The 26,530-nt window shown below is 41.0% G+C and overlaps 1 protein-coding gene across 2 annotated transcripts in view; it reads left to right on the top strand.

Moving 5' to 3' along the window:
• Positions 1 to 17,955, top strand: part of LOC126251995 (UDP-glucosyltransferase 2-like) — an 82,241-nt gene extending 64,286 nt beyond the window's left edge. For both annotated transcript variants that reach the window (XM_049952776.1, XM_049952777.1), the window contains exons 4-7: positions 1,479 to 1,938; positions 8,850 to 9,072; positions 12,449 to 12,668; positions 17,420 to 17,955. In XM_049952776.1, the coding sequence (XP_049808733.1) occupies positions 1,479 to 1,938; positions 8,850 to 9,072; positions 12,449 to 12,668; positions 17,420 to 17,696 (1,180 nt within the window). In that variant the 3' untranslated portion in view covers positions 17,697 to 17,955. The remainder of the gene's footprint in view (positions 1 to 1,478; positions 1,939 to 8,849; positions 9,073 to 12,448; positions 12,669 to 17,419) is intronic.
• Positions 17,956 to 26,530: the final 8,575 nt, after the last annotated feature.

Genomic DNA, 26,530 nt, shown 5'->3' with positions numbered 1-26,530 from the left:
TCACATCCATTTTGGATACGCTTGCTCAGAATATCAACATTGAGTGAGGGAGTAGAGTAAATCAAGAATTTTAAAACTCCCCAGCGGAAAAAAAATCATTGGATTCAAATCAGACGATCGGGCAAGCCACGCAATGGATTCCCATCGAATAATATTCAACTGTTCGAAAAGTGGTTATCAAGATACTCGCGAAATATCCGTATAAAGTGAGGTGGAACACCATCGTGCATAAACTGCTTGGATGACACCTACAGCTACATCATCAAGTAAATGAAGCAAGCCATGTCTTTGAAACTGTAGATACGTTTGTCCAGTAATACGTTGCGGAATAAAAAAAAATGGTTCAAATGGCTCTGAGCACTATGGGACTTAACTTCTGAGGTCATCAGTCCCTTCATGAGTGCTTCCATAATCTCGGACGTAACTGTTATGACAATTGAACATGTCGTCACATGAATAGTCATGAATAGTCATCAGTTAATAAGGTATACGCTAAGAACTGTATAAACAAAATATACCGCCCTCACATGCATTGACAGAAAGTTATTCTTACCTTGAAAGTCTGCCTCATGTAATTCCTGCATCCGTTGTAGGTGATATGGGTACAGAAGGTACAAATCGTCATCGCATGAATACCCGCCCTTCTCACAATTCTCCTTGTAGTAACTGATGGAGCACGAAGAACCGTCATTCAGATTCGGGCTACAGCACATAACGTTGTCTCCCGCCATCTATAACTCTCTTCTCGACTGAGCCTATCTTTTGCAGACATTGGTGGAACTGCACAAACGTTGTTGCACAAATAAAAGGCCTCCGAGAGTAACGTTCGAGACAAGGTTGATGTGATGGGTTTGCCTTCCCGTCTACTAGGCTGTACACACAGTGCATACCCTATCATTTTAGACACTGAATACTTCGTTTCGATGTGATGTGATTGGAGTTGCTCTAAAACAGAACAAATGACGACGTGACGAAACAAAGCAAACGCCATGACCAACTGTCAACAAAAACGTGAGTAACGATGTACACTGGAGGTACGCTACACAACCAGTACTCGCTACGAGGAATTCCCTTCGCACACATCTTCATATTAACTTTTAGTAATGGTATGATGTCAAGAATAGATCCATAAAGATTAGGACACATGTTTTTATGCATCCTGTATGTCTATGGCTTTGAACCAGGTTCTCTCAGGATGCAAATTATTACAATACCCATGTAATGCCTGCTCAAATTCAGCAATAATTTTGAAAGGAATCTAGTTGTACTAGGGATGTAATATGTAATGACATTCAAAATCTGCAGGGCACTTATTAGCGATCGTTACGCCGCACTACAGTCAGGTGACTTTCGGAGTCAGTGCATGTTGGTGACAAAAATTTCTACACCAGGCGCCTGAAGGCTCATTCCATAGATATCCCTGTTCTGTGTTCAACGCAGAAGATATGTAAATTTCTATTCGCGCGATGTTGTTACAGGTCGCCGCCGAAGTTCGACCTGTACATCATGGAGAGGGGTCTCGTGCCGTGCTTCTACGGCGTGGCTCACGCAGTCGGCTCCCCACCCGTCGTGGGCCTCGTGACCCTCGGAGCCTACCCTTACATCCACTGGAACGATGGCAACCCGGATAACCCAGCCTACACGCCGTGGTGGATCCACCCTTACTCGGACCACCTATCGTTCTGGCAGAGACTCTACAGCTCTTACGTGTGGCTCTACTCTAATTTAGTGTGGTCGAATGTAGTGCTGCCCAAGCACGAGACAATACAGAAGAACTACTTCGGTCCTCGAGTCCCGTCGATACACGAACTTGAGAGAAATTTCAGTCTGATGATCCTCAGTAATCATTTCACGCAAAGCTATCCCAGACCAAACCTACCCAGTTTTGTGGAAGTCACTGGGCTACACATCCAGCCAGATATTAAGCCACTTCCTAAGGTATAGTACATATGTAATATTTATATTCTGTATTTACGTCCTGTTGTAGTGTGTAACCTAGCTACAGATTTTATTCACAGAGTCGATTCTATATCGTACAGCGTGATAACTATCCAGGCTTCAGAACAAGTCGAGGTATAGGGGAACTCGGGGCGGAACGGGACACTTAATGTTTAACAATTTCTATAAAATAAGGGAACACAAGGAAACACTTTTTCAAGTGATAAAAAAACACCTTGTATTGTAACCTAATGTACCTTATTTTAAAATCACTTGAAACAATACATTTTGCATTTTTTACAATTTTTCAATGAAAGTCTTGCATATTTCCCGTTCCGCCCCACCCACGGGGCAGAATGGGATAAGGTGTTTTTTGTTAAATTGTTGCACAAACGTTGAATTTGAATTATGAATATCGTATTAAACTATGACAAAATGTTCTATAACAGGCAATTCAGACTAAGGAATGTGTAATTTAAACAACTGAAAAGTCACTCTTCAAAATAAGAAAATATTTTAATGTCATTCTGAAAAATGTACAATGCTTAATAACCACCAAACCATTAACTAGTAGCCCTTTCGACAATAGTCACAAATCAGTAGTTCCTCTTCATCTTCACTGTCTATGCCAGCACATGAATTGTGTGCCCACTCTGGCATGCGACCCAGCGCTCATCAGAAACGGAGTAAAAGTCCCCACAGTAGAGAGACTCAGTATGCTCTCTCTCTGATTCTCTCATGCCCATCATCTTCTTCCTTTTATTTTTCTTAAGGTCTTTGATGTGCTCTGTTTTGGTTTTTTTGGGTGTACAGTTTGACACTTTTGCCTTAAGTTGCATTGCACCTGATGTCTCTGTCCTGACATTGTTTATATTCGTGCACCCTCCTCCTTTCTGTAGGCCTACTTTACGTGCGACAGCATTCTGCAGTTCCTTCTTATAAGGAGAATCCGTTAATACGACGGTTTTTCCATTTCGTCTTGTAGTCCGCCATGTAATTTGACGGATTGGAATGACAGCCTCGGGCGATATCTGGAAAGCTGAGTTGTTCGGCGAACATAGCTGGTTGGGAGAGTCTGGCATCCATGAACATCCATGCTGGGTTTGCTTTCTACTTGCATCAAAATATGACGGGGCAGAACTGGATACTATCCCATTCTGCCCCGTCCCGTTCCGCCCCAAGAGCACTTTTGAGGTTAACAACTTTCATAGAGTGTAATAACTGACGTATTTAAATGCTTTAAATAACTAAAGTATAACAAATGCCATGCACTTTAAGGGAATGTGTCATTTTAGGTTATACAATTAACAATTAACAGCTTACCTGGCGTTGAAATTCACCAAACGTTGGAACAACGCAAGCGGTAACGTGACGGACAACAATTCACTTTGATCTCGCACTTCAAACTAAATCAGAATGGCTGCCCTCACTTCCCTTCCAATCGGAGAAATAGTTTCATGCCCATACAACAGATTGCAACACTGTCCAGTCTAGAAGAGAGCAATTTCCCATTGGGCCCCGCTATCCCGTTCTGCCCTGAGTTCCCCTACTGTTCTTGAAAGAGAGTTGTAACTGTCATGGCTATTACATTATGTAACACTGGACTTCGTTGGCCTCAATTCAGGAATAGAATCCATAAGTTTCATCAGGTATATTGTTACGCACCTGAGCCACTCAGTGGTGATTAAATCGTTTAGAGCTAGCAAATGGCAGGGATGTTGATGCCTACATTTCAGTTACGTGATTCAGCTGGCCAGTCGAAGTGCCTCATGGTGCCCAAGTCTGTGATAAACACTATTCAAAAGTTGTATTACAGGGCTGCGAGAGGTACAGCATTTGTTGTAGATGCGTTACGCGTTTTGTGTTGATTCAACAAAAAATCGGGCAACTTCATTCACGGTATGGTCAAGAACACATCCAAATACGATGGCTTCTTTCCACCATTCTGTCACCTCTCCGCTTCGACCCATCTTAAGTCTGTCTCACACGTTATAGGATAGTCCGTAGTTTACTTTCCAGCTCGCATTACGGCTCCCTGGAAGGCTCCGCCGTGTGATGGCTGGCATACCAGCACGGAGTGTTGCTTGTTTTCCATCATAGCCGCTGTGTTGTTTTCCTTTAAAGTTCCTCTGAACGCTACGTTCACTGGCCAATCACAAATCCTGTTTGGCGTCTGACGTCACACCCTGTAAGGCAGGGAACGCTGGTTAACCTGGGAGACGAAAGCTAAATGACAACTATTGAACTACACGAAAAAAACGAAAATTAGTTACAAACTACGCCACGTACACACTTTATTCGACATGTAAACGTCACTACAGATATTCGGATTCAGATTATGAAATGTTCGACATGCCGGCCGTCACTGGCGGTGATGTGCAGCAGACGAATAGCGAAATTCTGCTTAACCTCTGAAGTGTCCGAATATAGATGCTGTCGATGACCTCCTGCGTGGCAGTTTTCAGCTCTGCAAAGATTTTGTGGTTACTGCTGTACACATTTTCTTTAATATATCCCCACAAAATGTTGTGGCATGTGTTCAGATCTGGAGAATATAGAGGCCAATCGAGACCCATGCTAGTGGCCTCTGGCTACCCCAAAGCCACAGTACGGTCCCCAAAATGCTCCTCCAGGGCATCAAACAACCTCCTGCATCGATTGGGTGGATCTCAGTCTACCATGGGTCACATCTTGTCAAAATCAGGGTACTTTGGGTAATGGAGATGAAATCATCTTCCAAAAGCTTTACGTACCGTTCGGTAGTCTCCGTGCCATCAAGGAATATCTCACCGATTATGCCGTGACTGGACATTGCACATCACGCAGTCACCCGTTGAATTGAAGAGACGTATCGATTGCGAAATGCGGATTCTCAGTCTCCCAAATGCGCCAATTTTGCTCATTGACGAAGCCATCCAAATGGGAGTGGCCGACAGCAAAAAGGTGCGTGCGCAAGCGCATACTAATTCCCATCATGCCCTGCGGCCAGTTTGCAGTTTGAACGTCGTAACGCAAACCTTTCATAAGTTATAACGGTTTTATTACATATAGTTCTCCTTACGACCATACTTCAAAATTAAGTAAGTTACTGAAACGATTTCTAATAGCTTGCAATGAAAAATGGGGTCACCATGAGTTCGCATTTGGTGCATTTTGGGTCATACGTTACTGCATGTGAAAAGTCGCTGTCGTACTGAATTCTTCTTGAAACTTGAGAGGAGATCCATTTCTCCATACTCCAAAAAATGGATTGTATATTGTGCACTCCGTTCCACTGACGCGTTCAAACGATATAGCTAGAATGAAATATTCACAAAATACGAATTTTGACATGAGGTTAAGTGCAAAACTTCCTTATCTATTACAATATATAAGTAACTGCAGACTTTTTCGAGGGAATGTGTCTGTTTTACGTATCATTGCCCTAATGAAAAAAGAATTTCTGTGGCTTTTGCAACAACAAAACTGAAATTACACGTTTCTTTTCGTACAATAAATGGGCTTTTACATAAAATATTGACATATCTTATTCTCACTAGTTCATTAATACACTGTTTTGGAATCCATCGCAATTTCAACTAATTATAATGTTAGTGACATTAATCTTTGTAAACTCTAGTATGGAAACAAGAAAAGCGAACGTGTTGCTCAAAATTCGTCCGTGAGTGACGCTCCTCCGAAGAAAAAGGAAAGAAGTAAGAAGTACGTGGAAAATAAATCGTCACTTCTGCTGCAGTTTTGGCGGAATCCTATACCCCAGGGTACATTTCATAAGGAGTGACTGGTACTGAAAGTTGCCAAAATGACTTTACTTAGACGTCTCAAGGTTCAGAGAAATTTTAAAACAAATGACAGCACATAGCGCACCATATTTTAGTTTCTATCCACATGCAGACTAATTTCGTGAACTTTCTCATGACAAATATATTTCCACATCCTAAATATTTAGTACATTTTCATCTTGACTAGCGATAAGAGACGGCCATAAAAAAAAGCAACCGTATTTTTTCGGATAGAACTACGCTCTTTCTTGAAAGCACAATAGTAGTTCTTGTTGACACAATAAAATTATTTCGTAGCTCTGAGGGTGTGATCACTCTGACGCTTTACAGAAACCTGTCAACTACCTGTCAAGGTGAGAACAGGTTATCAATATACTTGACGAAACGTTAGAAGACATTTGAAGTGAAAAAGTACAGTCCTCCCTCCTGTATTGGGGTAAGAACTAAAGGACATTATATTATACCTGTGAATTGCTTCTCTGTTTCTGAGAACATTGATGTGTAGGAAAAAAATCCGTTGGCAACTTTCACTCCTAGTCATTTATTATTAAAAATAAAAAGAGATATATGATTCAACTGAAATTGGAACGTAATATATTTTCTCCAGACTACTTATTCTTTACTTTCCTTAGAGGTGTCATCGGTGGTGAGTTTTGAGTAACACCTACACTTGTCTTGTTGCTATGTTAAAATTTACTCATTTTGCCAAAAGTCAGCAGAGTCTCATCCCACCAACATAGTAATGTAGTTGAAATTCTGACAGATTGGAGCTTCGTTACTATTATGGTTGCAGAACCCACAGCAATTCTCATTTCACCAGCTGTTGATGACCCTTAAAAATTGTACTATTAGACTTAAAGTCTGTAGTTACTTGTACGAGTATGTTGCAGTAGATAAAGATGTTTTGTGCATTAACCATATCCCAAAATACTAGCCTCTTTTCGTGCTATCATTTACGAATATCTCGTTTCTATTTTTATTACTGAATAGTTTCCTTGAAATGGTTTGAAAAAAATTACTGAGCAGCCGGCTTCCGAGCACAGCTCTCGAAGTAGTCTGAAGCAGTTTCTTCACCTTGCTCGGTGCTCTCAGACAGCACTCCTAGAATTGTTTATACCGGGAAGAATTTTCAGTAATAGCTACTGCGTGATAGTTCCGAGTGAGTACTTTCTCTAAGTGTCTGAGGCTGTTGCGAAACCATATGACGGAAGAGTTTACACACAGCAGGATGAGAGAGATGGTTAGAACTGAGTGGTCACTCTCCGCGAGATTTTTCAGTCGCAGTTCCGTGCGTGAATGAAGAGGTTGCGATGGAGGAGCGTCGGGCTGCAGCCGCACTTTCAATGCTTTTATTATCAAACAAACGTAGACGACAAGTTTCGTGTTGGATAATAGAATGAATTAGGCGATGGGGTGAATTTGGAACGGTGCAATAACCTCACAGTAGAGCTTGCAGTTGGTCATGAAGAACTACATATCACTAATTGTCACGGGCAGCCACAACTCATCTATGAGGTATGAGAGTAGAAGAAGCCTAACGAGTCCATGAAGGGCACCTTAGTGCCATGAAAGAACAACCGTGCTCGGCTACCGCTACAGACAACGTATTGGAGGAAGTTGCTATAGAACAGCCAATAAGATCTGGTTTCAATGCAGAACAACGTAAGGGACTGCCAGCCGTACTGTGCCAATTTTCGCACGCCTTTAAATGCGGAGTGGAGAAAAGACAGATCATACGGTCCATGATTAGACACTATATCGGAGCTGGGGTTTATCCACCGACAAGCCCAGCTCGTGCAGGATGTCGCCTGCCGAACGACAGACAATCAGAAAGGAAATGGAGAAGACGCTGCAACAACACATCGTTGAACCTTCAGAGAGTTCTTTTGTGATCCTTGTGTATAAGAAGGAAGGCACATCATGGCATTTCCTTATCGACTGACGATGACTGCACCAAAATCATGTAGTAAGAGGTGTATCCTTTGCCCTCGTCACTGATTATGGCGTCTATGAGTTCAAAGTGATGCCATTTGGTCTAATACTCACCTTCGAACAGATGATAGAGAATCCGCTTCGACATCTTACGTGGACGACACGTCTTTTCTGCTGGATGACATTACCACTGTTTGCAGACGTTTGAAAAACATCTAAGGCATCCGAGAACCGTTTTGAAGTATTTTCGGACTGAATCCCAAAAAGTGCTTCTTGGGCACCCAAAAACAAAACTCTGAGTCACCTAGTTAACGGGGATGGAGTGCGTCCCGATCCAGAGAAAATTAAAGCAGCCACAGATTTTCCGATTCCTCAGCACATTCGTAATGTGAAAAGTTTTCTCGATATCTACTTATGCTACGAACAATTCGTAAAGGAATTCTGTACAAAGGCACATCCATATGCAACAACGTTTCTACATCTAGACGCTAAATGTTCCTGGAACGAATTCAAGAAAGATCTTTCCACTTTCTCAAGGAGACGCTAACATCTTCTTCAGTCCTAACACTGTACTAGGTGCAAAGTGAATGCAAAGACGTAACTTTACGCTGGTGCAAGAAGTTGTGGGATAGTTGCAGTTCTAGTACAAATTCAGGAGGGTTATACTTACAGAGTATTCCCCAAGTACAAGATGTCGCACGCCAGAGGATGACGCAGCGGCCAGGCTGGAAGACATCCCTTAGGCCTTCTTCTGATGCGCTGTAATCTTTCAGTTCATTGACCTAACCGTTTGTGATTGCTGTCATGTTGGTGACCACAACAGTATTCTTGTTGATGCACACAGGCAAGATACATAAGCAAGTACGTCTAAGACTCTCAAGTACGTAGCCTTCGTATTTTGACCGTTTAACACGCTGAGGTCCGGCATATTGACTAAATGGTGCACAGCTAACATCATGTGCCCAGTACACGGTCTGAATACATCGTGATCCCATGGCATGTTTCGATATTGTGCTGTCCATTGTGGCAGGAGGGTTACCTTCAACAGAAGAACTAACTCTGATTCCTTTGTTGATCGGCATACCGCCATACTCTGTTTACAATTACGAAAGGAGTAATTAATCTACTTGTTTGATGAATATCTTTTGCTTCGTCTCAGAGGATGCAATGCGAATATTTTTCGTGTTTCACCAACAGGATATACAGAACTGGTTAGACGGAGCGACAGAGGGTGCTATCTACTTCAGCTTGGGCACCAACGTACTAAGTAGCAAAATGCCACCAGAAAAGCGACGGGCTTTTCTCGATGCCTTCTCGCAGCTGCCGCAGAGGGTGCTCTGGAAGTGGGAGGAGGACGATTCGTCAGACCTGCCACCTAACGTCCTGTTGTCCAAGTGGTTTCCACAACAGTCAGTACTAGGTATGTCTTACGTTTGTATCAAAGAGTTCTACTTGCATTACTGTTATGACTGTCATTTTATATGTTTTCCATTATTCATTAGTTGCTTCTATATGCATAGAGATGTATTCCGTCTTTGCAACTAAATGGGAGATTGTTTTTTTTCTGCTATACGAGTTTCACTTCTTTTAATTGTGAAGCATCTTGAGTGGTCAGTAATACGTTTGTTGTATGTATATAATAAGTGTGATATATAACATGTGTTACTACACCACATTTCACTACATTTTTTCTTCTTTTTTTATGAAAGAAACAAATTTCGTGAGATAAAACTACCACTTGGTGTTTGTTACGATTTCTGATGTTATTAACCCATGCGTGTCCTCCTGGAATTGTATTTAATTGATCTATTTATTTCAGATGACTGATTTTCGGCGTTTTTTCGAACACATTTATTTGAAAATTGCATTTCCACTTTTCACTGTGTGTTTATTGTGTGTATTTAGAGTGGATAGTGCAGCCAACTGTAGCTTTGTGTTTCTCATTCGTCTTTTGCGTTGATGTGTCTATGTCTGTATGTAATTTATATTTGTATATGTATGTGTATGAGAGTTTTATTTTCTCTCTCTCTCTGTCTGTCTGTCTGTATCTCTCCCTCAGTACCAGGTATGTCTTACGTTTGTATCAAAGACTTCTCTCTCTCTGTCTGTCTGTCTCTCTCTCTCTCTCTCTCTCCCTCTCTCTCTCTCTCTCTCTCTCTCTCTGTGTGTGTATGTGTGTGTGTGTGTGTGTGTGTGTGTGTGTGTGTGTGTGTGTGTGCGTGTGGGTAGGTGGATGGGTGTTTGCATGTGTGAGTGTGGATGTGTAGATGAATGATGGAGAGAGAGAGAGAGAGAAGTTTCTTACATCTGTATTTTTTAAATTCTTTTAGTGACTAACATGATCAGATGGTTGCATGCGGATTTAGGACCACCTGGTAAATGAGCTGGGATCTGGGATCTCTAACTGTGCCACCGAGTGAGGTGGCGCAGTGGTTAGACACTGGACTCGCATTCGGGAGGACGACGGTTCAATCCCACGTCCGGCCATCCTGATTTAGGTTTTCCGTGATTTCCCTAAATCACTCCAGGCAAATGCCGGGATGGTTGCTTTGAAAGGACGCGGCCGACATCCTTCCCTAATCCGAAGAAATCGATGACCTCGCTGTCTCGTCTCCTTCTCCAAACAACCCAACCCTCTAACTGTGCCACTAATATCACGGAGCAATGTTATGTGGAGCCACTCAAGGCAGAGATTTACATCACCTTCTCGTATTTTCTCTAGTTTTGAAAACATCCATATACGCTTAGACGTAGCTAACTCATTTCTTCGCCACTAAAGCTATCCACAAGTATTCCTAACGTCTGTACCATATATTTGATAAGTACTGACTCAATGGTGTTTTGATGTCTTTTCCTCTTTCCTAGAATCCAGTACTCGCTCCTTAGCGTTTATCAGTTTCCATTCAAACCCTTATACTTCAGTGCCAGCATTTTTTTTTCTTTCTTTCTTTTCCAAGCAAAAAAGGCTTGTAGGACGTTGGATGAAGATTCTGCACAGCTCCACTGGGGAACACAAAACTTTTTGAATGTTGTGACTCCGAACATACGAGTAAGAAGAAGAAAGAAAGATTATCGTTTAACGCTCCACCATTGACAAAATCGGCATTCTCGAATCTAGGCACCATCTAAATTTTTTCCATGGTTTGTACAGTATATATCATTCCACCACTGATAATCCGACTTCACCGTATAATGCTGTAAGCACGCATTCCTACGCAGTTAACACGTCATACTAGGCGTTTTAATGCTTGAAAAGTCTTACGATAGCTCTTGAAGGCGTTAAATCTATAGAAAACTCCTGTAATAAGGCTTCCGAGGACGACTTCCCTACTTTATACGTCCTAACTGTCATGGCTCTATTTCACATGCAGCATTGCGGTAATCCCTTACGATCAGTTTTACAAGAGAATAGCGTCTCACACGGGAGTGTAAAGTCGTCCTGTTTGCCGACACTGCTAACAGCATCACGTCCACGCTGAGAATGTCAGTCCATTGCTCCTTATTTGTTAACGATTTTGCCATATTTTAAAAATTCAAGATACTGAAGTGCTAGATGAAGCCTCCAACTAGACCAGCACAGAGTTCTGCTGTGGCCCTCAAACGCTGACCTCACATTCTAGACACAGGAGCGTTTAGTGTTGTTGGGAAGATTGGTTGAAAGCAGCGTAAAACACGTTGCAAGTGGTGAAGCAAACGACCCTCCTTGGCGCAACTTTCTCCATCCACTGAGGTGGAATGACGGCCTATTAAAAGCTCTCCGTATTGGACATACTCCCCTGACGCACGTGTTCCTCCTCCATCGCAGTGTGGTGTTGGTGACGTAACGCTGACAGTTCGCCAGTAATTGCTCATTGCTACTTTTTTTTCTCACTGGAGGGCAGTCCTGGAGTCATCTACGGACTTTCCCTGTATTTTAGGTGACTGTTGGACGAGAGTGGCGAAGATTTCTACATTGTGTGCTTTTCAGAACTTGGATTGTAAGTAGTATCAAAGGCATCAGCTCTTACTTTTTTTTTTACTTCAAGTAGCTCCCAGCTAGAGCTTCAATTTGTTTTATTTTATTATTGTGTTTTTACATAGAACTTTGTTTTGTATAATGGCTATAACTGCTTTTACACAAATTCGGATGAAAGGTTTCACCAACCTCAAAACTATTTCCTCTATACAAGAATTTTTATGTGCGCAAATACCTTGCTATTTAGTGTCCTAAACCCAAACAACGGCAACGAGGCTAAGAGTCCTTGCCTTATCTTTTTCTTAGCTTTTGAGCTTCTGCACCATCAATCAATACTTCATCCATCATCGTGAAAACATCTTCTACAACTTTCAGTACTGCAGTAAACATGGTCCATGAAGTTTCTTCCCTGTCCCCAGGTACTGTGTGCTTATATGTCCGCCTGGTTAACTGAGTGGTTACGTGCTTGCCTACCGTGCAGTGGCCCCGGAATCGATTCCCGGCCGGCTTGCAGACTTTCTCCGCCCATGGACTGGGTGTTGTGTTGTCCTCATCTCATCATCATCGACGCATAAATCGCCCAGTGTGGCGCCGCCTGAAATTAGGCTTGCAACTTGTGCTTATGTGGAGATTCATTACAAAATCGTTCACCTCATGTAAAGGATATCGTATGTGTCTTGAGTGATCAATCCCTAGCAGATTTCGACGATGAAAAATTTAAAATATTTAAGGTTTGATTACAAGAATACCGTTTTTAAACATAGTACCTCCTGGAACATTTTCACAAATAAAAGAAATATTATTGCTTTTATAAGCCATTATATTTTTATGAAATCCACAGCTCATCCGAACGTGAAAGTCTTCATCACGCAAGGAGGCCTCCAGAGTTTCAATGAAGCCACTTACTATGGTGTTCCTTTAATTGGAATTCCATTCATGGGAGACCAGCACTACAATGTCGAAAAATTCGTAGCTGCTGAGATTGGCTACAAGCTGCAGTTCCGGCACGTCACGAAGGATACCGTTTTAAAGGCTATACGAACAATTCTTGAGAATCCCAGGTAAGCAATTTTGCTATTAGAAATTTTCAATATTTCAAGTACTGAAACGTAACGGATGATATTACGGAAAATATGTTTCCGAAAGGACTTAACAACTGTGAAAATTCGTATAGAGTTATTCACATTACTTACAGAAATTGCAAAATATTTCAGATTTTTTACCTTATAGCTGAGCAAGTTGAATGTGACTTCCATTGGTTATGTGACACATTTTGCATCGGAAGTCAATTTCTTGTCAACTCTCTGCAAAATGTCAGACATAATCTGTTTAGTTGTAGCGCAGATACTTGCTCTGGTCCCTCTAGGTTAGCCAGTAAGGATGGTACAAATGCTTTGATGAATCCCAACAAGAAAATGTCAATATGTGTCAAGTTCTGTGATGGTGGGGACCATGCCATCGGTAAACCTTCAGTATTCCATTTCCCTGGAAAGCGAGTATTGAGGACATAAGTGATGTAGTGCGATGGTGCACCATCTATCATAAAGTGTACGCTGTGTTCTTAGACAGACTTGTCAACCAGCGGTTTAAAAATTTGCAACATAACTAAGTACTTTATTCCGTTGAATGTTTTCTGTTGGGAAAAGGAAGGGTTGTAAACTTTGCTCAAAAGACTTTAATTTTTGGGCTATCACGAGGGTTTTCGAGGATTTTCACTGCCCCAAATCCGACAGTTGTGCTTATTAGCTCAACCACTCAAAGTAAAAGTCGACTCATCACTAAATATAATATTTACACTGAAATCTTGGTCTTTCCAATCGATGTAATATTGTCCCACCACAGTCCCTGCGAGTTATCCTGTCTATGTATTGTTCTTGTATCATTGTTAATTATCACGGTGTGAGATGCAAATACCTTCTTACAAAATGCCAAACTGTCATATGTGGGACGCCCAGCTCGTGAGAAACACGTCAGGTCCATTGAGTAAGACTGTTATCAAAGCTTTGCCTCACTTACTCTATGACGACGAGAGGTACACGTGGTCGACATTAGCATGTTATACGGCTTATCAAGCTCCTAGTATCAGCAAAAACTTATGCCACTTATAAACGGTGGACCTACTGAGAGAATCTTTACCGTACTTGGTAGAAAAATACGTTGCACAATAGGCGTAGACTTTGACTCTTCGAACCTAAACACGCAGCAAGAATGCCTAAGACCAGCGAAGGCAGCCATCTTTGTTACAACTGTCTCTGGCGCTTGCAGTGGTATGATTCGTCCTAGAGTACTACGTGAGTCTGAACTAGTAATCTAAGACTAGATATGTAAGTCATACGAACAAATTTGTACAAATTTCATAAGCTATGACATCTTAGAAACATCTTGTACTAATAATGCAAATAATACAAATCATAGTTTTTGCTTTAATCATAGTCGCACGTAAAGTCAGTTTCTCCATTTCTCAAAATAATAATAATAATACTAATAAACTAAAGTTAAGACACACAGCGCTGATGTAAAGATGCACAGAAGAAGCTTAACGAATTGCATCCCCAAGTTATGTGATTTTCTCCTCTTACCCCACATGAGTCTCGAATAAGGACAAAGTAACTAGATCAGTTAATGCTACCCACCTACGTGATTGGCGTTTAGCGTCAAGGTCAGTAAAAGTGTAGTGGAGTTGCGATGGCCATACTACTAGGAAGCATTTCCCAGTAACTTTTAGGTCTCTCGCCAATATGTCCTCAGTGACCCCTGTATCTTCATAAGGTTTTCCCATGTCCGAATCGTCAGCATATCCAAACTTCTGTGATATAGTTTCGGACGTATGAGCTACGTAGACACTGAACACCAATATTCCAACTAGTTTGTGGTCACTATTTAGACATTTCTGTGTTTTTATGTTCTTTATATTACATCATATATAACACAGCAGTATCTATTACGCAATTTTCGGTAAGTTTCTCTAATTGCAGCATCAACAACTCCGATTTACCATCCTTGCTCTGTGTTAGGATTTTCCCCAAATTTTAAAGTTTACGCTCTTGTTTTTGCTCCATTGTTTATTTATCACAGAACAGAACTTTACACATTGTTTCTGCTCTCATGCATTCACCATATATTCTGTGTAACTATATATAAACAATTTTCTTTTATTTGTTTTCCTAATTTATTTCGAGCTTACTAAACGGTTGTTTCCGGATTCTAGATTTATTTCAAACAAGATACTCCTTCTGGACGTTATTTATTTAATTTTTCTGTAGTCACTTTACCATAGCATTAGTTTCACCTCTTGCAACATACTTCGCTCATTCACTGGTTACGTGGCTGTGCCATTATTCCTAGTTGAGGAAAGCTGGTGGGACCACTTCTAATGTACTGTAACAGCGTTCGGAGTCAAGTAGCTATCGTATGAAGTCAGGGAGGCGTTGCTCTGGCCGTAACAGGTCGGTATAGTCAGTATGCAAGTGTTAATACAGACGCTCAGGGAACTAAATCGGAATCTTTGGAAGAATGACAGTTTGACTCTTGCGTAACCGTGTTGGGTGAATTTAGAGAGCCTTTTGAGGAAGGCTTTACGGGCATTCTGTGTCACTGTGTTATGTCTGGCATATGGATAAGCAGAATAAAATAAGAGGATTAGAGCGCATTCAGAGAGGTACAGATAGTCGCATTTCTTTAGCTCAGTATGTGAATACAACACCATAGAAGATAGCTAATATTGGTACAATGGTCCCCCGCCACACACTGTACTGCGGCTTGTGGAACATGTCTGTAGATGTAGAACATATTATGGTCTCCTGAAAACTGATTCTTCAATTGTTATTCGAGGTGCCATTGCATGCAATTCTAAGAGCACATCCCACAGCTACAAAATCTTCTCAGAAATTCCACATTTCAAATATTCATTTTCAGCCGCTACCTAAGGGAATATGCCCTATGTGACTTTAGATAGCTTTACTTCTGCAGCATTGTGCAGTAAACTGGAAGCTTGCCAGAAGTGTAGGAAAAGGGGAATATGGTGGTAGAGTCTGCAGAGACCATACAAATAGTCTGTACCATGTAAGCAAAATAAAGAACTGCAGGATATAAGTGTCTATACCATTTTATTAACTGAAATATCGTACAGTATCATTCGGATTCTGCGACTAGCTAGTACAAACACACCCAAAGGGAAAATTATTTTGTCCATGATGAATACTGGTGAGCTCTTTCACTATTAAGCAGTGAATGATGAAACTTGATTACTTGAACCTCCTAACTAATGTGTCTTCCCCTATAATTACGTTTAGTCTCACTTCGAATGACTTAATTCTGTTCTTCATATTCAGTTCAGGGGCTATTTCTTAAACCTGTTCGGCGTTAGGAACTTCAAAGCAAGTACAGCTTAATGCTTTACGTCTCTCATTACAATGGGCTTGTAATCTAGCACTACATCGTTTATCGACGTTTTATCAATTCTCTGTATACTTTCGATCTTCGGTAATTTACTTCTTGCTTGTGAAAATAAGAGAGCAGTATTCATGAAATCAACTAATTTATTTATGAGTAGGGTTCCTGTCAATGCTGGAAGATTCTGGGACATCCCTTATTTTCAAAAAATTGATTTGTTGTCACTATACTCTCTTTGGGACAACTAAATCAGCCGGAATTCCGTTTTACGCAGCGCGCATTTCGTTACCTTTTTTACCAGCCATCTCCATACTTTATTTCAGAAAACTAGACAAATATCTCTTGCATTATTCCTGATGTGTGAATTCAAGAATGCTGGTAACTCATCTCGTTCGTTCGGAAAATCCTGCTGTGTTAAGCCTCGAGTTCAATCACATCGACTTTATCACAGTCATACGTGTCACGGTCGCAACGTTAATGTGACAAGTGCGAACTTCAGCGTTAAGTTGCTGTAGTAGCGCTATTTGTGAATATTATACCATGTGTTGCTGTTTAATACACAGTTCATTCCAGAACTTGCGTCTATGATTTTGATAAGTGAGTAACATTGAGTTTGTGGTACAGAAACGCAAGTGCAAAGTACACAGTTCGTTATTGTAAGAGGTGTCTGTCGTTAGTGCACACAGGGGTAGTGCAATGTGTACAGATTGTGGTGCGAAATGTAGCACTGATTTCAGGCATACCAATATTGCAAGTTCTGTGAAACAAGAAAAGCATGCAATCTGTCTACACTTAAAATTGGTTACTGCATATCGATGGAGCCATGCATAGAAAAACAAGTTGTTGCACAGGTAGCTGTAATGCGCCGTCAGTGTTTTAAGTCAATGGACTGCTCCACTTTACAACCAGAAGTTTTCCAGCTCTCGGGTTAAAACGAATTCAAATGCCAGATACGTAATTGCGATATATGTTATAGTACAACTAATCCATAAACTCAAAGAAGCTTAATTTTCTTTTACAGCTCATCAGTTCATTGAATGATGCGTATTTCAAGCCACTTCCTTTACTTGTGGTTTGTCCATATGAAGATGCCTTAGTGCTTCTCATAAGCCCTTTCTATCAGTTAGAGTTTAAAACTTGTACCATTTGTGTTCTTACCTCAGTTGAATCCCAGAAATGTTGTCCATCTCCTGTATGGGCTAATAAATTGGAGGTATGTCTGGATGGGTAAAAATTCAATCATGTTTAACTTTATAGTCAGCTCATCAGCACTTATTTGTGAAATATATTCAAAAGTCCTTGTTCTGATTACAAATAAAGTGAAATGCCTATATTTCACAATAAGTCATTCGTATTCGTGGCACTGTATTGTGTGCTCTTACTCTCTAGATGTGCTAATGATATGCTGTGTTGTGAACAGGTATCGGGAAAACATGAAGAAGCTGTCAGCAGTGTATCGCGAGCACCAGGCACAGTCGATGCCACAAGCCATCTGGTGGATAGAATATGTACTACGTCACAAGGGAGCACCACATTTGCGAAGCGGAGCCATGGATCTCAGCTGGTACCAGCTGCTGCTGCTAGATGTCATCGCCTTCGTGCTGGCCGTAGCTGCAATCACAACACTTGCGCTGTACTCACTGGCGAGATATCTTACATCGCTGATACTCAACGCCAAAAAACACAAGACTGAATGATGATCTTTTTATTAGCTCTGAAGGATTTAACACACTAGTGCAAGCGATAAGCAGAAGTGTTTTTCAATGGCTAGATTAAAAACGATGTGTGATATCAGTGTCAACACACGCTGTGTTATAACATACAACAGTCTTCGACGAAATCTTATGTGGAGAGATGTGGAGATGGGGACGAGGCTACTCTACAGCTCATTGTAGATCTTGGCTTCTGTGCCAAAACATTGCATTCAAGATTGAAACATTCTTTTCATGTCTGTTATGTGAGCTTTGGAAATAAATTATATTTATTTTTTAATTAGCACTGTCTTATATATGACCAACAACCAGTCTAATAACACAGTTTATAACTGGCTAAAGCTTTGAAAGTTTTCCAGACTAAGAAATTCAAAAAACATTATTTCGTGTTTAAAGTGATTTGGCCTGATTGCTTGTTTTAACACATTAAACATAAAGGAGGAAAATGTGAATTCATTTATTAGCCTGTGGCAGAGACTTGCCGAATTACCTGACCATTTGCATAGTTTGCTACAAATGATGGACTATTGGCAATTATTCAAGTATCGCTGACTACTGCATTGACTTTCTAGGTCTGTGAGGGGATGTTCTGGGAATTTCTAAACACGTGGCATGGACTGATATTATCTCAAGTTTGCGACATTTACAAGCGGCATACGTAACTAAACAACTTTGCTGACACTTGATATATTCATTTTTGTAGTGTTATGAAACTAGAAGTTGTCAGCAGGGGATCAGGCACAACAAAAGTCCCTTGTTCTCTGTAGACAAGTAGCCATTGTCGTCAATGAACAGATTATTGGAAAACTATGTCCATTTCAGCAGTATAAGTAAACTGGTCTCTGTTTCTAAAGTCAAGACCCAGTGGCCTTGGTTTCTAAAGTCATAACTCAGTGTGAGCTGAATTCTAGAGGGCCAGAAAAATTAGTTAAAATTGGAATAAAACATTTCGTTTTCAGCTTTGATTAACTTCAGGACGTGACACAATGCACTATCACATTTGGACACTGTTGTGCATAAAGTATAAGGTCAGGAGAGAGAGTCAGTATTGTATCACACCGAGTGTGGGACTCGTGCTGTGGTGGAATTTTGAGACAGTAATTTGATCAGGAATGAATTCTCAGTAGTGACAATATTCCTGCGAATAAGAGAAACAATATATGTACATGGACCACTACGTGTTGGCTTTTATGAACAATTATTGAGTGCAACAGGACCACTTTCTAGTCCAGTTGGCGCCAAGTAATTCATGCTTAAGGGACATGTCAACAGTGCAATATACTTGTACAGTATCCAAATTTCCAACACAAATATGCCATTTTCCCACAGCAATGATGTGATTCACATTCCAGAACATAATCATGCCAAGCTCAACAGCAGTCGTTCATTGCTGTGAATGTATCAGACATGTAATCGAACTCAGATAAATCTTGTTTAACGTCTCTTGCAATTTTATTAGATCATGTGTTTAATAATGTGTAATTTGTATTTAGTTGTTATTAATTCTCAGAATCTTACATACAACTCATGTCCATAATTCATAAATGGGTTAAAAATAATGTTTCTCAATCATATATATATATATATATATATATATATATATATATATATATATATATATATATATACGATTGATAGGAATTGGGGAAAGAAATACAGTAGAAGAAGAATGGGTAGCTTTGAGGAATGAAATAGTGAAGGCAGCAGAGGATCAAGTAGCTAAAAAGACGAGGACTAATAGAAATCCTTGGGTAACAGAAGAGATACTGAATTTAATTGGTGAAAGGAGAAAATACAAAAATGCAGCAAGTGAAGTGGGCAAAAAGGATTACAAATGTCTCAAAAATGAGACCGACAAGAAGTGCAAAATGGCTAAGCAGGGATGGCTAGAGGACAAATGTAAGGATGTAGAGGCTTATCTCATGAGGGGTAAGATAGATACTGCCTACAGGAAAATTAAAGAGACCTTTGGAGAAAAGAGAACCACTTGCATGAATATCAAGAGCTCAGATGGAAACCCAGTTGTAACAAAGAAGGGAAAGCAGAAAGGTGGAAGGAGTATATAGAGGGTCTATACAGGGGCGATGTTCTCGAGGACAATATTATGGAAGTGGAAGAGGAGGTAGATGAAGATGAAATGGGAGATATGATACTGCGTGAAGAGTTTGACAGAGCACTGAAAGACCTAAGTTGAAACAAGGCCCCAGGAGTAGACAACATTCCATTAGAACTACTGACAGCCTTGGGAGAGCCAGTCCTGGCAAAAATCTGCCATATGGTGAGCAAGATGTATGAGACAGGCGAAATTCCCTCAGACTTCAAGAAGAATATAATAATTCCAATCCCAAAGAAAGCAGGTGTTGACAGATGTGAAAATTACCGAACTATCAGTTTCATAAGTCACAGCTGCAAAATACTAATGCGAATTCTTTACTGACAAAAGGAAAAACTGGTAGAAGCCGACCTCGCGGAAGATGAGTTTGGATTCCGTAGAAATGTTGGAACACGTGAGGCAATACTGACCCTACAACTTATCTTAGAAGAAAGATTAAGGAAAGGCAAACCTACGTTTCTAGTATTTGTAGACTTAGAGAAAGCTTTTGACAATGTTGACTGGAATATTCTCTTTCAAATTCTGAAGGTGGCAGGGGTATAATACAGGGAGCGAAAGGCTATTTACAATTTGTACAGAAAGATGGCAGTTATAAGAATCGAGGGACATGAAAGGGAATCAGTGTTTGGGAAGGGAGTGAGAGAGGGTTGTAGCCTCACCCTGATGCTATTCAATCTGTATATTGAGCAAGCAGTAAAGGAAACGGAAGAAAAGTTCGGAGTAGGTATTAAAATCCATGGAGAAGAAATAAAAACTTTGACGTTCGCCGATGACATTGTAATTCTGTCAGAGACAGCAAAGGACGTGGAAGAGCAGTTGAACAGAATGGAAAGTGTCTTGATAGGAGGGTATAAGATGAACATCAACAAAAGCAAAATGAGGATAATGGAATGTAGTCGAATTAAGTTGGGTGATGCCGCGGGAATTAGATTAGGAAATGAGACACATAAGTAGTAAAGGAGTGTTGCTATTTGGGGAGCGAAATAACTGTTGATGGTCGAAGTAGAGAGAATATAAAATGTAGACTGGCAATGGCCAGAAAAGCGTTTCTGAAGAAGAGAAATTTGTTAACATCGAGTATTGATTTAAGTGTCAGGAAGTCGTTTCTGAAAGTATTTGTATGGAAGTGAAACATGGACGATAAATAGTTTAGACAAGAAGAGAATAGAAGCTTTCGAAATGTGGTGCTACAGAAGAATGCTGAAGATTAGATGGGTAGATCATATAATGAGGAGGTATTGAATAGAATTGGGGAGAAGAGGAGTTTGTGACACAACTTGACAAGAAGAAGGGATCGGTTGGTAGGACATGTTCTGAGGCATCAACGGATCACCAATTTAGTACTGGAGGGCAGTGTGGAGGGTAAATATCGTAGAGGGAGGCCAAGAGATGAATACACTAAGCAGATTCAGAAGGATGTAGGTTGCAGAAGGTACTGGGAGATGAAGAACCTTGCACAGGATAGAGTAGCATGGAGAGCTGCATCAAACCAGTCTCAGGACTGAAGACCACAACAACAACAACTTGATTCATAAATGGGTTAAAAATAATATGTTTCTCAATCATATATATATATATATATATATATATATATATATATATATATATATATATATATATATATATCACACACCTTCTAGCTAATCAGCTTCCTAATAGTAATCAAACCAGCGGATTTTTAAAAGGAAATTGTAGCTGCTGGTCTCCATGCACTTACACACTCTGACGTCTGCTCTTACTTCAACAACACAGACATTAGGACAACGAAGCAACAAGTACACTCGCTGCAACGCAAACCGTTCAACGAAACGAAGGCACCAAAATCACTTACACCTTCGATGGTCTCCAGGGATGGACCTCTCTGAGAAAACAGGCACCAAAGCAATGCGACGAACAGAGCCCAGAGCTGAAATGAGGCAGGTCCACCACAAACTCGCGACCGCCTTACGAGGTAGACCCACCGTGCCGCTGCTGGCCGAGCACGCGTTTTCCTCTTTCGGCCACGCAAGCACGTCCTTGCACCTCGTAGCGAGACCAACTGCCCCGAGCGCCAGACACCCATGAGATCACAACAGGGGCAAAGATCCTAGTACAGCTGGGTAATCGATAGCGTCGCGCCAAAGAGCTGGTGTGCCAGAAAAGGTGCACCACGGCTCAAGGATTTACTATAACGGAGAAGAGTAATTTAGGTAAAACTTACATATTGAGTTCTCCATCCCCATTTCTCATAATTTAAATTCTGTATAAATATGTAACATGCTCCGAAATAATCAGTTAAGTTTTTTCTATCGACTAAAACAACAATTCTCCATTTATCTTGGGCTTTTATTAATTTATAAGGAGACGTGTCTTAAATATGGAGTGAATGTTGGTAACAACAGATATACTGTGTGATCAAAAGTATCTTAGCAAAACATATGTGTACGTTTTTCATATTAGGTGCACTGTGCTGCCACCTACTGCCAAGTACTCCATATCAGCGACCTCTGTATTCATTAGACATCGTGAGAGAGCAGAATGGGGCGCTCCGCGGTAATCATGGACTTCGAACGTGCTCAGGTGATTGGGTGTCACTTGTGTCATACGTCTGTATTTGACGTTTCCACACTCTTAAACATCCCTAGGTCCACTCTTTCTTATGTGATAGTCAAGAGGAAACGTGAAGGGACACATACAGCACAAAAGCATACAGGCCGACTTCGTCTGTTGACTGTCATAGACTGCCGACAGATGAAGAGGGTCATAGTGTGTAATAGGCAGACATCTATCCAGACCACCACACAGGAATTACAAACTGCATCAGGATCGACTGCAAGTACTGTGACAGTTACGCTGGAGGGGAGAAAACTTGGATTTCATGCTCGAGTGGCTATTCATAAGAAACAAATCACGCCGATAAATGCCAAACGACACCTCGCTTGGTGTAAAGAGCGTAAACATTGGACGGTTGAACAGTGGAAAAACGTTGTGTGGAGTGACTAATCACGTTACACAGTGGGCGATCCAATGGCAGGGTGTGGGTACGGCGAATGTCCGGTGAACGTTATCTGCCAGCGTGTGTAGCGCCAACAGTAAAATTCGGAGGCGGCGGTGTTATGGTGTGGTCGTGTTTTTCATGGAGGGGCTTGCACCCCTTGTTGTTTTGTGTGGCACTATCACAGCACTGATATGTTCAGCACCTTCTTGGCTCCTACTGTTGAGCAGCAATGCGGGGATTGCGATTGCACCTTTCAACAAGATCCAGCACTTGTTCATAATGCACAGCTTGTGGCGGAGTGGTTACACGACAATAACATCCCTGTGATGGACTGGCCTGCACAGAGCCCCAACCTGAATCCCATAGAACACCTTTGGGATGTTTTGGAACGCCGACTTCGTGTCAGGCCTCATCGACCGACATCGATACCTCTCCTCAGTGCACCACTCCGTGAAGAATGGGCTTCCATTCACCAAGAAACCTTCCAGCATCTGATTGGACGTATGCCTGCGAGAGTGGAAGCTGTCATCAAGGCTAATGGTGGGCCAACACCATATTGAATTCCAGCATTACCGATGGAGGGCGCCACGAACTTGTAAGTCATTTTCAAAATATTCAATCCAGAATCTTCTCACATTGGCAGTAGACCACTACGTTTATTACGAAAGAGAGAAGCTGTGAGAAGTGGTAATGAGCTCTTAACAATGATTGTGGTACGGGTACCTTAAAAGAACATAGTTACGACAGAAATGGTGGTGGAGGGAAAATCGGCACAAGGAATAATGTTGAGATAGAGTTGCACGCAACAGACTGTCAACCATGAATTTCGAGAGAGTGTTAAGTATAGCATTACCTTATTTCACGTGGCTAATTTTGGAAATAAATATGCTGTCAGGTGAATTGAATCTAGAGAAACTGTACCTAAATACGAAACTTCCTGGCAGATTAAAACTGTGTGCCCGACCGAGATTCGCACTCGGGACCTTTGCCTTTCGCGGGCAAGCGCTCTACCAACTGAGCTACCGAAGCACGACTCACGGCCGGTACTCACAGCTTTACTTTTGCCAGTATCTCGTCTCTCTGTGAGTACCGGCCGTGAGTCGTGCTTCGGTAGCTCAGGTGGTAGAGCGCTTGCCCGCGAAAGGCAAAGGTCCCGAGTTCGAATCTCGGTCGAGCACACAGTTTTAATCTGCCAGGAAGTTTCGTATCAGCGCACACTCCGCTGCAGAGTGAAAATCTCATTCTGTACCTAAATATTTTTTAGAGATAATGAGTAAATAACAGAAAAAACCCCAAATCTTTTAGGCAAAGTATAAATAGTACAGAAGGGTTGGTACTGCTAGTAAGTGTAAAGGATCGTCTCTGTATATTCCGTGTTGCGCGCACTGAATCAAAGCAATAACAATACAATTAGCAAAAATAACGGACTCAGAGAGATATTTCACTGTGTGATTCTTTCAGTTCGAATATATACGAAGGAGCAAACAACCTCACCACAAATCACGAATAACTTTCAAGGAAACGAATACTAAAGCAAATAAACTCTTTGCACTGTCTTGTTGCTTGTAAGAATCTTTTAATTGCAGAGCACGTTCGTACAATCAAGTTTGTCTTGAAAGTTTCTTGTTATATTTACAGTAGTGTTCGCAAGTGTCAAGTTGGTACGATACCTGAAAATCTGTAAAACTTCTTTTGATAACCAACTGTATAAATTGCATCGAAGGGCAACAGAACTATGTGAAAATTTAATTTTGAACGGAAATGTTTGGAGCTGTGGTGCGAAATCGAGGCTAGCCGGTACATCAAACAATTCATCTGCGACAAAGTAATCCGTTTTCACTGAGATTTCCAAACGCCGTGCGACTGCAAAACGAAATGATTAAAATGTTTGCCCTGAATATTGTTAATCTTTATATTTAGTCCCGCAATTACTGTATGAGAACTGTTATTGTAATTACACAGCAGGTGAACGTAAAAATTAAAGAATCTTCACAAGATAGAGCTTTAGTGAAATCCTCTACTGGTATTCGGCCTCTGAACTGATATGATATTATTTTCACAAATTACTCTGACAGTCACTGTAGCTTACAGAGGAACTTCGATGATTATTCAATTTTTTGGCCTACGTGTGTGCACAAGATGCACGTCTGCTCTGCAACCTATCTCTGTTAGGATCATGATGAGGTCGTCAAAAGTAAAATTTCATCTGCCGTACTGGCAGTGTGCAATGCAGGACGGTATCTTACCAGTTTTCATGAAAATGCTCCACAGTTCACAATTCGCGATGTGCAATGTGAGTATGCAAACAGAGTCACGAAAATAAATGAAAACGGGGAACTAAGCGACAGATAAATGGGAACGAGACCCCAAGTTTAAGTGTGCTTCATTAAGCCATAACAACAATACACCTTTTCATAAAGTTCTCACATCTAGACAAGTTAGCAAAATATTTCTTAATAGTGTCCTTGGCACTTGTTTCAACTTAAGACAAACCCATATGCTGCATTGTAAGATTTCTTCAGCAAACTTCAACTACATACAGTGTTCTAACAATAAGAAGCTATACAGTCACAAAAATATAAAAAAGCAGGATTACCTTAGAAATTGGTTTTTGACATTCTTCTTTCCTCAAAACAAGTTAGTACAAAATCCTTTTTAAATAATGTTGCCTTACTACAGGGCAGCCCAGCTTCCACCCTTTTCATACCAAGTACATAGGCAGACTGTCCAACACACACTGCTACTGCTACTCTCTGACTTACCCGACCGTCATCTGTGGTCTCTTACAAAGAACACATAAATATGAACCAATGGAAACATTGCTCATTACGGCAGTTCTACAGCAATGATTGTAGCTCTTCAAATTCTGGGTTGTCAGTGGAAGTCGTGACAAGACACTTCATCCTCCCTGAGTCAGCCTGGATAACAAACTTGTTTTGCTCTGTGTGGGTTGACAATGGAGCTTGTGACGAGACATTCATTCTCATTGAGTCTGTATGAATTACATACCTACTTCGAACTCCGTGGGTTTTCAATGGAGAAACTGAATGCAAAGATATAATACGTAATATTATAAAGGTTGAGTAAATTCCCAATTTCATTCACATTTCTCATCAAAACTACCCGAAAATTGACTTGGTCAACAAGACAGTACCCTGTTAAACAAGAACTTTTGCCGAGTAGTCTCTGTTGATTCAATAGCAGGAGGCACCGAAAATATTCTCAGAAGAAATCATCACAAAAACAAGTCTTCCATTCAGTCCCTTGTTGACGAGTTTTGTGTGGCAGTTGCAGATAGAGATACAAAAATGAAGTTTTAAATTTCAAGTTCAAGAAATTATTCACACAGGAGAATAGTATAAACATACCGGCATTTGACCATCGGACAGACTCAAGTACGGACGACATTGTAATAAGCATCCCTGGCGTAGAGAAACAATGAAAGATTTGAAAGAAAATAAATCACCAGATTCGGATGGAATCCCAGTTCGGTTTTATACAGAGCACTCTACGGCCCCTTATCTAGCTTGCATTTATCGTGAATCTCTCTCTGAGTCCAAAGTCCCTAGCAACCGAGACAAAGCGAAGGTGACTCTAGATTGTGAAGAGGGTATAAGAACGGACTCGCAAAATTACAGACCAATATCTCTCACTTCGGGTTGCTGCAGAATCGTCGAACATATTCTCGTTCGAATATCGTAAGTTCTCTTGAGACTGAGAAGCTTATGT

The sequence above is a fragment of the Schistocerca nitens genome, chromosome 4, assembly GCF_023898315.1.
Source record: "Schistocerca nitens isolate TAMUIC-IGC-003100 chromosome 4, iqSchNite1.1, whole genome shotgun sequence".
In the NCBI taxonomy this organism is placed as follows: domain Eukaryota; kingdom Metazoa; phylum Arthropoda; class Insecta; order Orthoptera; family Acrididae; genus Schistocerca; species Schistocerca nitens.
This window is presented reverse-complemented; position numbering and strand designations above follow the sequence as displayed.